Source organism: Rhea pennata, chromosome 1 (genome assembly GCF_028389875.1).
Source record: "Rhea pennata isolate bPtePen1 chromosome 1, bPtePen1.pri, whole genome shotgun sequence".
NCBI classification, from domain to species: domain Eukaryota; kingdom Metazoa; phylum Chordata; class Aves; order Rheiformes; family Rheidae; genus Rhea; species Rhea pennata.
The window spans coordinates 192,412,512-192,428,109 of NC_084663.1; the positions used below are offsets into that span (position 1 = coordinate 192,412,512).

Here is a 15,598-nt window from a genome sequence, read left to right on the forward strand (position 1 = left end):
AAAGCATAATCTGTTTACTCTGATAATCTCCCAAATGTCTTTCACCTGAAGCTTGTATGAAACAGGCAATTAGTGTCTTACATTTTCACAACAGTTCTTTCCAAGTCAGGAGGTCATCTTGTTTAAAAGTTTGTAAACTGTCAATTTAGTGCAAGACAACATAATCCCTGATTTCCCCTGTGGCTCTGTTCAGCATCAATTGGCTATTAGATACCTCTTCTAAAGGATGGTGTCAGCAATCATGGTACACTGATAGCAAATTAAACAGAGAAAAAGAACTTCCTTTACTAACCCTTGAAATTTCAAACATACACCGAAAGAAAACTCCAAACACAGTCAAAAAGATAGCATAATATAGTCTTCCCCAGAAAATCATAACTCTGAATAGAATAAAATTGCAGAATGAAATATGGAACTGTGAATGAAAATATGGAAGCAGCATTAGACCTCTGCTAAAAGGTAGGACAGAATAAAATGCAGAGGGGACATCCAGGATTAGCTGACAGGTATCTTCAGAACTTTCAAGTACTGAGATGTGGCTGCATGAGGGATTAAAATTCCCAGTCATTTCTAATACAGAACTCTCTGTGATCCCACCACTCATTTCTCAGTATCTTCATCCTCTCTTCTGTTTACCCCCTTCTGAGATTAAATAACCTGTGTACTAGAACATGACTGACTTTTGAACTCTGCTGGCATTTGTTTTGACTTGAAAATACTCTAGGAGTGGTATCACTTTGGCTTTCTCCTGCTATAAACTCTGGTTAGAAAATAAAGCAATTTGGTTCTTCCCTAAAATGAGTATTACTGTGACTAGGAACTCACAAGCACATACAGGCTCAAATAATCAGAAGAAGGCTGAAGTTCACCTGTAAAACTTAAGAACCATCTGATGCCCATGGCTAGGCAGGGGTAGGGCCATTGCGGGGCTGGAACCAGCACCATGGTGGTGTCATCAGGCAAGGACTGATGACGGCCCTGGGCTGGGCTGAGATGAGGGCCTGGGGCTGGGCAGAGTGAGGCTGGACAGGGACAGGGAGGGCTGGCAGTGCCCTCAGGGCCTGGACAGCTGGTTACCCGTTCAGATTAATGTGACCTAATTTAATCAAAGCTATAGGAAGCCCTTGCCAGTTAATTAGAATAAATTTTTACTCTAATGGTAGGGCTGCTCGAGGCACTCCTCAGAGCTCTGTAAATAATAACCACATTTCTCTTCACTTTCAGATAGCCCAACAGTAATAAATGACAGCTCCTAACCCTTGGTAACAGGAGATAAGGAGAGATGAACTTCCTTTTTCTTTCCTGTGGGCTCTCTTGGCTATTTTACCTCAAAGGCTGTAGCTGTATCATAACAAACTTGCCCTCAGATGACTAGAGCACACAAATTTAAACTTTAAAACATACAGCAATCCTGACTGAGCAGCTCATTTACTTCAAACATGATTCCAATGGATGAAGTTTTTGCAAAAATACAGGTATTTCTTTATCTACAGCTACTGATCTTGCAAGAATGCTACCAAAATAGATACTTGATTTTCCTTCTGTCTTCTGTGATGACAGACCAGTGATAAGGATGGCCTGAGATGATTGTAATATGACTTCCTTTTTCTGGATAGTAGTAATAATCAATATTCTTAAATGATACAGAAATGCAGTAAGGGGCATGTGGCAGGTTTTCTGTAACATTTGCAGGCACTAGCCAATAAGTGATAGAGAGTGACAGCCTCAGTGATACTGGATTGAATATCTGTCTTTGATGTTAAATCTCCTTAGCAATTTGAACCACCACATTCACCACTGACTATTCTCCAGCTGTATCCATGCAGGAGGGAGGCCCAGGGACAGAGAGCATCCCAGAAAGGTTTAATGTCAGAATGAGATCTGCAGCCTCAAACAGTATTCTGCCCATATGTCCAGCTATGGAAACTGTGTGATCACTGAGAAAGCTCCTTTTGACATAGCTTCGCTCTGAAATGAATGGGAGTTTTATGGGCATCAATCCAGCTGCAAATGCCTATGCAAAAATGTGTCCTTTTCCTTCCTGATTGCTAAAATGGGATGAACTTTTCCCTCAGTCTCATACAGAATCTGGAATCTGACCCATGTTGCATCCTGTATCCACCCTCCTCCTGCACTCCCCAATTACTTCTGAAGCCCTAAATTTGTCTCCTACTATACCTTTCTCCACCTGTGTCTTTCAAACTGTTCCTCACAGTTCCTTTATTTTAACTGTATGATATGTCCCCCTGGACTACACAGAAGACACCCTATCTGTAGTCATTACTTCAATCACATGGACCTTCCCAGGTCTTTCAAGATAACTGTCCTGAGGTTCAGGATTAGCATCCCTAGAGGGGTACTGCTCTATACTTCACAGTACTGGGTTTCTTCTGGAGGTCTTAACCCAAGATACGTATCAAGATAACTACTGAGAAATATTATTCCTAAAACAGTAAGTGAAAGAGGAAGAAAAGGCTTTTTATGCTACTGGAGTTGTCTTTGCTGTATTTGATGCTCTCCATTTGCAATATAGAAACTTGATTTTTCCTACATTTTTCTGCCTTCACTTCCTTTGCTAAATGAGGGGATGTTGCTTATTCCATGGAGATTTTTTCCCAGGCTTAGCTGTCTCTTTTCCTTCTGGGGGAAAGGACAAGCTGCTCTGGCCCAGCTTGGGTTGCACTGCATTACATACTCGGAGCCTGGGTATGTAATGGGGAGTTTGGGAAGGCTGGACTCTACCTGGAGAGGCAGTGAAGTTCCAACAAAAGCTGATTAGTGAAGGAGGGGAGAGTAAAGATGAGACCAGTGTTTTGCCTGGCTAATTTCTTGAAGTGCAGAGAAGGTAACTGCTAGAAAGTTTGAGGAAAAAAAACAAAACAAAACGAAACACAGAACCAATGGGACAAGCCATACAGAAATCAAACCTCATCCTTAGGCACACCTGGGAATTGAATAAAACACTGAGACCAACTGTTAGTCTAAAAAGCTGATCTAAGGTAGAGTCAATGACCTGCAGCAAAGAACCCCTTCTGAGCTGACAGCTGCTGGGAGCACTAGGACAGTGACTGACAGACCTAGCTCTGCCCCATTCAACAAGCCACCTGGTGCATCCACTGTAACAGATCTGTAGGTCTTCATATAATGAAGGATTAGACATATAGGTTACATGTTCATCTGTAAGAGTATGTGTAGGTGCCTTGCCTTTCTTACAAAAAGGAAAGAGGACAGTTCTCAGCACAGCAAAATAAACTGAGGCAGAATTTCTAAAGAAATATCTTCAGTACTTCAGAAACTGGAGATAATTATTCTCAATGTCCTGTACATTAGTCACAAGAGGGTCTAAAATAACTAATCCATTAATACTTATACATACCATTTAAATATTAAATAAAAATATAGTAGAAATACAGCATTATGATATTCCCTAGGGCTGAGATGGGCTGCCCACATGTGACCTGGAGAATCTTAAGTACCACAGACACTAGTGGGATAAAATAATTACGTTAATTATGAACAACACAATGTTGAATTATACCAAATGACAAAGAGGTGCATAAGAACAGAAGAAAACATGAATATGGTATGTTTGTAGCATAGTTTCTTTACAGAAGAAGGTGCTGAAGAGGATACTTTTTAAATGGAAAAAGAAAAGCAATTCAATATTTACTGGAATATAAGTGTATTCAAATAACATTGTCCTATTTTCAGTTCATCAGTGCTCACAAGTACTGAGTGGATAGTCAGAATAGAGTAAGATAGTTTATCTTGCTTCTTGTCCATGAAATAACTTGTTCCTAACAGTAACCCCTATCTTTGCATTGTGAATAAATGGAGGGTCCCAAGTCCCTATTTTTGCTGATCTATTAATGAGGACTTCAGCGTAAAAAATCTATAATGCTAATGTGTCTCATAAATGAGCACAAAGAAGGAGTCATTACTCATGCGATGCTGCTGGAATTTCAGTACACGTAAATGAGAAAATTCTACATTACAGCTCTGTGATGAAACTGCCTAGCATTATTGTAGTCTATGCAGACCTTACTAGGTATCACAGCCTCAATCCTTAAAAACCTTCTACTTCTTTTCTTGCCAAGTCTGTCCTTGATATACTTCTTCTGCAACGCCCAAGGAAAGTTAAGGCTAGATTACAGCTAATCAGACAGCTATGACATTATACATGATGATGAGTCTTTGCAAATACAAACTTCCATTATTCTTACCCTTTCGAAGTCTTCCTAACTACGTGTTTGTCTGTCTATATCACAAGCCCTGTTTGAAATAACTCTATATTTTAACCTCCTTGAACTTCCAGCGAAATGCAAGTAATAAATACACTAGTATCAGTCAAATAAATGCTTTCTTTTTTTTTCCCAACGGCTAGACAAACCCACCTAACAGAGAGAGAAAGTTACTGGCAGAATATGTGATTATCCTGATAATCCTAATCCTCTAAGGAGTAAGATCTACTCTTGAGTTAAGTATTAAGGCAGGGAGTTCCTGAATTGAGAAAAGCTTAGCTTAAGAAGATGCTTGCAGAAGAAAAGCATAATGAAAGTTTACCAACAGCTAAATTAACCATTAACCACTGTCAATGTCTGTAGTTCACTATTCTGCATCAATGTCTGTGGCTGTAAGAACTGCAGAAAGCAGTAAATGAAGATTAGCCTGATCAGTATGCACAGAAGGAATTGCTACCCTAAGTGATAATCAACAGTCCTAAAAAGGAAACTGCTTGCTATGGTTTTCTCATAATATGGTATGATACTTAAATATATTTTATCATTTGCACTAGCAAAATTATTTCTCTGGTTTGCTTATTCTAACTTCATTATAAACCATTACTGCTTGAAAAAAAGAAAAAAGAATGATAATAAAATTGAAAATTGTATTTGTAAGTAAAGCAATGCAAAAAAGGGGATTTATAGCAAAAATAGATAAAAATGTAAATATGAATGGAATCAGGTATGAAAAAAGGTCTACAAAAAATATGCTTAATGTTCATCAAGAAGGAGGATATTTATGGAAAAGAAGCAGGAAATTATTAAAGATTATCAAGAGGAAAAGAATTCCACTTAATTTTATAAACTAGAAAATACCTTTTAATTAATTTTGCTGTCCAGTACCGTTAGCTTGGATTCATACAATTTGACAATCTGAGTATACTAAAAAAATCAGTCACGTAATTCTGAATTTAATATAATTACTGAGACATTTGTTACATTTCAGAGATTCTAAAAAGCTGAAAAGTTTGACTGGAAATTCCAAGATGAATATTCTCCAGGCAGAGGAAAAACATCACATCTGAAAACTTTCAAAAGGTTGCCATTCTTACTTGTTAAATACTTAACAGTGGATGGTCTACATTAGATTCATGCCTAGGAAATATATAAACTGGGGAGTTTTAATGAGGATCACAGCCACATCCAGTAACCAAAATGTCAAATCATACTTGGTTGACAGCCAAGGCTGCAGGAGGAAGGGGTGACATTGCCCTGGGCTGCTTCTGCGGCTGGAATCTTGCTCTATCAGCCGAGATTTTGTGGGGCCGCAGGAGGGAGTGTGTGGAGTGTCCTCCACTGCTGCCACAGGAAATAAATAGCAAAACATTTTTACGCCCCCTACTCATGGCATAATGCAAATTTAGTTTTCCATCATGGTTGTCAGAACCCTGTAACTTACAGCTGAACCTTGTGTACTTCACGAAAGAAAGAGATGGATATATCAAATGGGCATATGGGACCCTAAGAAACTGAGAGAGAGAAAGACATTCTGACATCATTAACGATAATCAGAAATGATGCATAGGTGAGATATATATTCAGAAAGAAATATCTAGGTAAAAAATCTTTCAATACATCTTTAATTCAATCTTACATTAAATTTAGAGCTTGAATCTGTGAGAGACTTTGTGATAAAAGAGAGGAAAAAGCAATTACATAGAATATTGATCTTTTTAGATTCTCTAAAAGATATTTTAAATATTTATGATTCATAGAATTAAACTGTCAGATCTTGCAATGACTTAGAGAACTCAGACTAGAAACATATCAGTGTTGGAGCACTTTGCAAGTTTGATTTTCTTTGAAGTATATTTGAGTTTAAATTAGAATAGAATCCTCAAAGAGTTCAGCATTGAAGTATGTATTGTGAAAAAAGAAAAAACAACTGTCCTACATCACCAATTTATAAAATTTGTCTTGCAGATCCTTGGAACTTCCTGGCCACAGTTTTAGTCAGTAGAGTAGAAATATGGGAACACAGCCGCTACACAATCAACAGTTACTTCACAGAAATGATGAACATAACTTCTTAATCACTATTCCAGAATCTTTTTTGCCATTTTCTCTTGTCACTTCTTTTATTACAAATTAATTATTTCAGTATCATCTTGACTGGATCTCTATGAATGTCTGCTTAGGCATTTGTCACAGTCACCCTCAAATAGCAGCATGTTATACCTTATAAGCTCTATTCTTATTAAATTAGATGTGATTATGTCATTGAATTATTGTTAGTTTCTCACAATTAGATCATTATAAGAAAAATGTTCCCAAAATATTGAAGAGAAATGAAATTTTAGCCTCTTGTCATATTTGTACATTCTACACTGAATTTACCAAATAAAATTTCACTGAACAACCTCTGCAATAAGATCAACATTCATTGAGACATTCGTAGTTTCACAAAGAGACAAAAAATACATCAACACACAGCAAGTGTAAATCATCTTAGCATCAGGTGAAATAGGAGAGAGTCAAAGAAACTAGTATATATCTATTTCTGAAATGTTAAATGAAAATGGTTAAGAGATAAGAGAGGCACCCCCAAAGAAATGGTATTTCTCAGTACATGGTCTCTCCGTTCTTTCTCTTCTTGTCAAGTAATTTCACAACCAATTTTGTTTTTAAAATTTAAAGGTGTTCATTATGGGTCACGTGAAGGGAGGATGGTACTAAATAGCTGCTGTCACCCTGTTTTTTTTTAAAGACCTCATCATGATTGTTAATATTTTTATTTTTTCTGATCTGGAGGAGACTCTTGAAAGAAGAGAAAAAAGATTTTTCCTTTTAGCTTTTTTTGTGTTATTTCTAAAGCAGGTATGATATTTTTCTTATCTTGCATCTACCTAATGTTTTAAACAGAAAGACTTTCCAAGCACGTCAAATCCTTCTGAATCTAAACCAAGGCATGGAATTACACAGATTTCATTAGACTCAGTACAATCTTAATTTTACTATTCAGAATCTCCAGACCTGAAAACGGGGAACTGATCTAACTATTTTATACTGTGGTTTACAACAAAAATGTTGCAAGATATTTCTTTACAACTCAAAAATCCAAGTTCCTGCTTATTTTATTTTTTTAATTTTTGCATTGTCAAAACTGAAATGTAGGTTACAGAACTATTTTTTTCTGTTTAAATTCACAAAAAGGTAAATAAAATATAGTCTCAAGTTAAATGAGCAGAATCCTGGAAGTTCAGTTACATAAGACAGTTTGGAACAAAGGTTTGATATTAAATTTGCCCAAATTTGCATATAAGCAAGGAGGTTTCTCTTACTGACTTTGCTAGACCTTGTAATTTAAGTCCCTTTTTTCAAATGCTATTATTTTTTGTATCCAGAAAATGAAGTACTATAGCACTTTATTAGGTTGTGAAGCGTGCTACTGTCATAGAAGTAAAATAGGAGGCAGTAGTGTTATTCATTTTCATTTTTTAGTTTTGGAAATCCAATAATATTCTGAAATACTCTCGTCACCATATTTGAGCATTTTCTATTTTCTATATTGCCTCATGTGACATCCCTCCCAGTCATGAAATCTACACTGACATCCTTTCTGCCTCTCAAAGGCATTAGCATGTGCCCATATTGCAGCAAAAATAACATACTCATTCCTTTTCATGTCACCCCCTTGGCATATCTTGCATACCTCTCTCCTCTCCCACGACCTTCTAATTGCCATAGTAGCGTATCTTACTGTTTGGGAAACACTATCAAGATCTAATATAGACTAGAAGGAAACATTCTGCATTGTAGAGTAAGCTTGAAAATAAATTCAAAGCAATGCATTAGAATTTCCTTTTTACTTACAAGAGGCTCTGCCATGATGATGCGGATCTTGCGTTCAGCCTGAGTAGTGAAGTTAACAAACAAGCTCTTCAGGACATATTCGCCTGGTTTACTGTCTGGGTCAACGCTGATAGGCAACATGGCTGGTGGTCCTTTTTCCCTCTGTGTACCAGAAACAGGTGGGACAGGTGGCTTGATATATCCGTTACCAACCGGAGAAGCTGAAAGATAAAAGAGACATATTTACTTTCGGGTAATTCAACATTTCTTGACTTTTCTAGAGCATCCTAATCTACTATACATGCAGAGCAAAGACAGAGACAAGTTGATAATCAAAGCAGCGCAAAATATGTAAATACAGTCTCCAAGTTATACTTAATATATAGTTACATGTAAACCTTATATAATCTAGACTAGCAGAAGAAATCAAAGATGAAACCTTATATATTAAAACTGAGTAGTGGTTACTATGCAGAGCCTACTCTCTGCTCTTTTCTCACATTGTAAGACCTGCTGATAACTACTTCTCTGAACAACATTCTCATTTCTTATCTTTTTATCTTCTAGGCCAGATGTCTAATTCAATTGTCAAATAAATGATTTATTACTTATTGCTATTCAAACTGAACTATCCCTACATAAATCAGGAGTATGCTTTTTTGACTAAGGTAAGTTCTAAAGGCCTGACTTTCTTCTCATTTACAGAGAAGTCAGTCAAGAATTATGCTGTTAAAAACACAGACTATCACTATAAATGTTGTAGGAAGAGTCAGGCACAAAATGTTTTCCATAGCCCAAAATATGCCAATTATTTTTTAGTTCTCCTGAAAATACCAAACACTACAGTCATATCTGGCACTTGTGAAATCATGTCTGCAGCACTGTATGCAGTTTCAGGCTCCCCAGTACAAGAAAGACTTTGATACACTGGAGTGAGGCTAGTGGAGGGCCTTGAAGACAGCTGGAAGCTTAAGCATGTGATATATGAGGACAAGCTGGAACAGCTGGGTTGGCTGAACCTTAAAATAAGGATAAGGGAGATCTTTTTGCAGTCTTGAACTACCTAATGGGAAGGTACAAAGAAAATAGAGCCCGATTCTTTTTGGAGGTGGACAGCGACAGGACAAGAGCCAGCAGACACAAGTTGGAATATGGTAAATTCAAGATGGATATATGGAAAAAAATTCCACTGTGAGAGTGGTTACCCTAGGTTGTCTAGAGAGACTGTGGAAACTCCCAGTGTGGAGATACTCAAAACTCAACTAGACAAGTTTATGAGCACCCTAATCTAGTTGGACTTCGGTTGGGCTAAATGACCTCTGAAGATCCCTTCTAATCTAAATTATTTTGTGATTCCCTACAACTGGTCCAAGATAGCATGTATTATAGATAGCTCTAGTTCCTCTTCTTCTGGGAAACTGAATTAAAACTTAAAAAATTAAACTGAAATACAATGAAAATAAAAACAATCCAAATACTATTGTTCTACGCATAGAATTCCTAAACCGAAATACTCAGACCTAGTTCTTATTGGTAGTAAGAGTCATGCTTGGTCTTCAGGAAGATACTAGTACCATCCTCTTCCAGCTTTGCTACATTGGAAGTAGCAAATAAAGAAAACACCCCAAGGACCAATAATTTGCCATTCACAATGCAATGCAAGTATTGTAACACCTGTGACCACTGCTGGTGACTGGGACAAGAGTATTTTAATGCAATACAAAATATGGAAAATATTAGAAGCTAATACCATTTCCCCAAAGTATGGCATCCCTAAGTGTCACATTGTATGTTGTTTCCAAGTTGTGAAGAAAGAAAAAAAGAAGAATGAACTACAATGGTGGATGCCTCAAATCTAATGCCTTTAGCATTTCGAGGAACAGAATTGCAACTACTACTGAAAGTAACTGTCAGCTACTAATTACATGAGATTACTTCAAGAATAAATGAGATTTTAAATGTCTCCTAAATAATTTAACATCTCACTGCTGCAAAAACCTGAAAAATCTCAAACTCAATGATTACATTATTATTTGAGAGTGTTCAGGATGCGGCAGAATTAGACCCCAAATTCATTCACTGAAAAATAAAAAGTTGCACTGGATAAAGGAGAACATATTTTTCTTTAGAAAATCAAGCTTAGAAGTCTGCTACATGACTAAAATGTGGGATAGAAATGCTTTTTTTTTGTGTAACTATTATTCTGCAAGTATAACATATCCAATTTATATCACATTTCACCTTGAAAATAACTCCCCTAATTGACAGATACATCATGACTCCTTAACACAGCAGCACCATCTCTTCCATTTGATTAGACTTTCTTCCTGCAAAGTTTCACTTGAATTTCAGGGCTAAAATACAATCACACTGTTTGCAATATGATCCTTTGCATAAAATAACTTGTATAGAAGACTTTTACTTTATATTACATAAAATTGTTTCTAAAAATACACAGTTGTTCTGAATAATCATCTACTTCAGAGCAATGAGAAAAGAGCCATCAAAGAAGAGCATAATTACAAATCCTCCCTTGTCATCACCTAGGCGCTCCTAAAGCTTAGGCATGAGGCTAATGGAATGCAGTGGATCAAAGGCAAATTTATACGGACTATCAAATCTATTAGGTCATGGAAATTTCTCCTCAAATAGCTTTAGAAAGAAGTCAGGCAATATTTTTACAATTAATAATATATTTGTCAAATATGTGGTTTTGATTGGCTCAGAACTACCCATGAAATTTGTTTGATTGCCAAGTGTTTAATGAGAATAAATGGCTTTCTGTGAGCAGTGAAATCAGTTTTCTTGTGGATTTATGTCCTTTGTGCCATAAATGTCCTGCCCTCCCCACTGTTGCTATCTCAGGCTCCCCCGAGTCATTGCTTAGCCTCCCTCCCAGGGCTCTGCAGCCAAGGGCTGTGCACACACACTGCCAGCCAGCCTCTGCCAAGCAAAACACACAGCCCTCCAGTGCTGCTGCTGCTGCCTTTCTCTGACCATGGCAATAACTTGAAGCTCCTTCTTGAAGGATTCCATAGAAATCTAATCAAATGCAAACTTGGCATCTGTTTCACAGGCAATTTTGGTTTAAATGGGCTATTAAGTTCAAAAGTTATTAAGGGACTGTCAGAAAGAGGGAGAGAAGGAGGGATGGATGGAAGCAGGACATGTTTGAGAACATGCACACCTCACATCCTTATGAAATTAAGTCTAGAAAAACTAACTACATTCCCTGGGAGCAGCCATTCATTCCTCCTACCATTATTACACTTGTCCAAAATTTTGGAGACATCTGAATTCAATTTCTTCCTCTATCCAAGAGGACCCAAATCCAAACCAAAGGCTAGGCAGCCTCTACACAACCATGCTATCGTGATGCAGGCTGATCTTAGTCTCTTTTTTTGATGCTCCTCCTTGCTGTACACCAATCCTTACATTTTTCTTACACGGAAGAACTAAAACAAGGTTTGGTACCCCTTAAGATCACCACATTGTTTATACTGAAATCACCAGGTCATATTAGCGACTCTCAGCATCCTTTGACCGTGCTTTTCATCAACCAAGGAAAGAGGCATTGCACTTCACAACTTGACTGGCGGTCTAGAGATGCATTCTGAGTTTTGTCTTGCATAGTTTTCCTGTTACAGCCATTCGCCTTTTCAGAAAATACTCAAATGTGAATAGAGCCAGAAATACTGGACAGTTAAATAAAAATGACTCCACACCTTGTGATCTGGGCATTCTCTTAACTTGAGGCAAGTATTTTCCAGTTTTCATTTCACTGAGAAAAAATGAAGAAAATATTATAGATCAATCCAATTATTTTTTTTTTCAGGCACCTAACTGAAAAAGCAATTATTTGCACACTGTAGTAGAGAAACACAGTTATTTGTGGGATTTTTTAATGTACCAAAAGCTTTTATTTTAGCTCTTCTGTGAAATATGGAACATCCTTTCCTTCACAGAAAGGTAAAATGATGTTCTGGGGGTTAATATTTATCATTGCTACAGCAAATACAGCAACTCTAGAAAAAACTGACACATGACATTTATTTAGTTCAAATTTTTAAAATAATATTTTGTAGTGTCAACTTCATATAAGCATCTTCTGTGTGGAAGTTAATATTGCCACCATTATGAGGATTCGAGTTGATCATGAGTTTCATGAGCTATTACACACAAGCTTGGTTTTCTAATACATCTGTTCAATTCCATTATGGAGCTACTGGAGAGTCCAGCATAGGGCTATGAAGATGACCAGAGGGCTGGAGCATCTGCTCTATGAGGAAAGGCTGCGAGAGCTGGGCCTCTTCAGCCTGGGGAAGAGAAGACTGAGGGGGGATCTTATCAATGTGTACAAATACCTGAAGGGAGGGTGTCAAGGGGATGGGGACAAACTCTTTTCAGTGGTGCCCCATGTGACAGGACAAGAGGCAATGGGCAGAAATTGAAGCACAGGAAGTTCCGCCTGAGGAACGTGAGGGGGAATTTCTTCCCTGTGAGAGTGATGGAGCTCTGGCACAGGTTGCCCAGAGAGGTTGTGGAGTCTGCTTCTCTGGAGATCTTCAAGGCCTGCCTGGATGCAACCCTGTCCAGCATGTTGAGCAGGGAGGTTGGACTAGATGATCTCCAGAGTTTCCTTCCAACCTAGTAACTGATTCTATGATTCTATGATCTCAAGTATTTGTGCAGGCTTGATATTTGCATTGCAAAAACCTGGCCTACCAACTAGATTATCACTAACATCTATGCTGGTGATGCATGAACCTTTACAGAATATAGTTCATTTTGTTAGAGTGAAAGCTCTACAAAGCTCATTGTAAAAAAGCCTTTGGCCTCTTAAATATAAAAATGGAAACCCAAGAACTCAAAATTTAAGAAATACCAACTTTAAAGATGTCCATGATTGACCCCTTTATGTTTATACCTAACAATGTAGACCTTAAAATTTGTAATAAAATATGCCCTTTTTGCCATCTCTCTGCCAATGAAAAACTTCTCCATTAAGTAAGACGTGTAATTCTTTGTAAGAAATCACCAAAGTTTGCATGGATTTATGCAGAAGATATGAGGGAAGCAGGGCGTACTCAATTCTAAATGTTGATTTTATTGATAAAATAAGTTTTAACTATGTGATTTTGAAAGAAGAATTATCTTCTACACCAAGAATACTACCTGAATGGACCACCGAAACATCTACTCCAAACCCTTAACATACTGTAAATTATTGGTCACCACGCAAGTATTATCCTAAAGTAGACACTTAGACAAAAGTAGTTCAGTCCCTAGGAGACTGAATGGTGAACTACATGCACAGAATGGGAGACCATGGTAACTTTGATGCCTGAATGTCCTGCAATAGCAGGAAATCGGTAGGGCACCTTTAGAAAGTTCTGTACATATTGAAGGCTCCTATCCTAGAAATACATGTGCCAGAGATTACCTATGTATGACCAACTAGAAGATGTCTGCACCATTTTTGTGTGTAATTTCATCTGAGGGCTACATCTCTTAATCAACCCATTTTTTTTCCAAGCTATATTTCCTATTTTCTACTGTATGTGCAATAAGTTGTACGTCACACGATAATGATTTCCTACAGAACATTTTCATTTAGTTCAGGTTACTTAAGATCTTCTTGACTTTCTGTACTTGAAATCATTTCAAAACAGGGAGCAAATATAGAAGTAGCAATGCAATATCACAAGCTCTTATAACCACAGTCATATACTATTGCCACAGAAAGGAAACCTGAACTAAAATCACTGCTAAATTTTTTCCGTGTATTAGATCCTTTGTTTTCATGATATTTGCATTCCTGATCATAGAAACTACTGCATAAAAGCACAGTAATTTTAACACATACACAGTTACTAAGCTGGTGATGGGGACAAGCACAAAATCAGACCAGAGTCTCTCCTATGGTCTGCAGCACAGACTTTTTTCTTCAAAATCAATGATAAGCAAAACAACAGAAAGATCTAACCACTATGCACAAGCTGAGTCTGCACAACACTGGATACAACTTCAGCAAAACACAGTGTATTTCCAGTATCTTTAACCAGAAAAAACAGACATTGCATTCTTTTAGTTAACTGTGTCACATTTACATGCTAGCAACAAAGAACAAACTAATAACACAAATCAAAACATGTAATCCCAGTATTTCCAGTATTTTCATACCTACCGAGCCCTTTTATAAAGCTGATCACACTGGATTTTTTCCAACATGCTACAGTAATATCCATGAGCCCGTGAATACCTGAATGTTCCACTTTAGTTAGAAAAGTTAGAATCCTCTTCTAACTAACATTGAAAATGAAATTAGTTGTTTCATAATCCTGCTTCACACTTCACTATAAATTTTTCAGCTTTGAGGCAGACATTTCTCTTGGCTTCTTTTTTTTTTTTTTTTAATGGACAAGTGCGGAAGACTTACAATGTTTGAGCTAGAGCAGGCCTCCGGATCAGATCAGCCTTTCCATAGCCAAAGGGGTAATTTTTAGCTTCAGCATATGAGGATGACCGCTCACAGAGTGGCTGCCTGTCTATATTTATCTGCAAGTACACACTATGCTGACAGATTAGCGAAACTACTTCAGGCACTCTGAGATCATGAGACAGGATAATGGAGCTCGACATAAACAAACCGTGCATACCAAATACACGCATTACCAAACAATTCCAGCTGAAGGTGATTAGTACAAAAATGCAAAGCACAAAGACAACATAGGATGGGTGATAAAACTTGTGCTTTGCAACTAAGGTCTTCTGGCCCCAAGTATAAACAGTTTAAATTGCTTGAGATGATAAAACCAACACAGTATCTATTCTTTTCTCACATCAAGAGTCAGGGAGAAACCACATATCCTTAAAGATAATTATGCATCTGCTGAAATAACTCCTCAGGAAATGTGTTTTACTTTAAAACTGCAATTATAATATTAAAAAGAAAATATATTATAAACCAAATTGTTAAAGATTAAATTTACAAAAAGACAACATATTGTACCAAGGTGAGAAAAGCACTGTTTTGCTTTTTAAAGGAGACCTTTCCTGGATTAGTGTGAGTTTGATAGATAAGAGAATAAATTTCAAATGGAAACTTTTGCTGAAATATAGCAGATCTGTTTTATTTTAGTGAGAGAAACTGTAGGAGTCTCAAGAAAAATGCGCTATTCCAACATATAAGTAAGCTTTGTAGTACTATTTTAATGTAAGCATTATTTTCATAACTTATTTGCATTTTTTCAACAAAAATAATCATAAAGGCATAAAGTTAAGCATAAAATATAATATCAATGACTTAAAATATATATTACAGGAAATAAATTTATTTAAAGCACAGGTCTCCACACTAAGCAAGTGATACTACTGATGTCTAATCTTTCAGTGTCTCAGATCCTCTTTCTGGAGAATTTACACTAAAGAAATAAAAGATCAGCATAAATTCTACGCACAGCCAAGCTCACTTCCAGACTATTTTGTAAGTAAAAATGAAAGTCATAGTGGTACAGATGCTG

General features: G+C 37.0%; 1 protein-coding gene across 6 annotated transcripts in view; it reads right to left on the reverse strand.

Moving 5' to 3' along the window:
• Window positions 1-15,598, reverse strand: part of FRY (FRY microtubule binding protein) — a 256,359-nt gene that overhangs the window by 133,128 nt on the left and 107,633 nt on the right. For 5 of the 6 annotated variants that reach the window (XM_062567139.1, XM_062567142.1, XM_062567138.1 and 2 more), the window contains one exon: window positions 8,097-8,296. In XM_062567139.1, the coding sequence (XP_062423123.1) occupies window positions 8,097-8,216 (120 nt within the window). In that variant the 5' untranslated portion in view covers window positions 8,217-8,296. Of the gene's footprint in view, window positions 1-8,096; window positions 8,297-14,514; window positions 14,594-15,598 lie in introns of those variants that run through there. The other variant, XM_062567140.1, reaches the window with a different exon arrangement.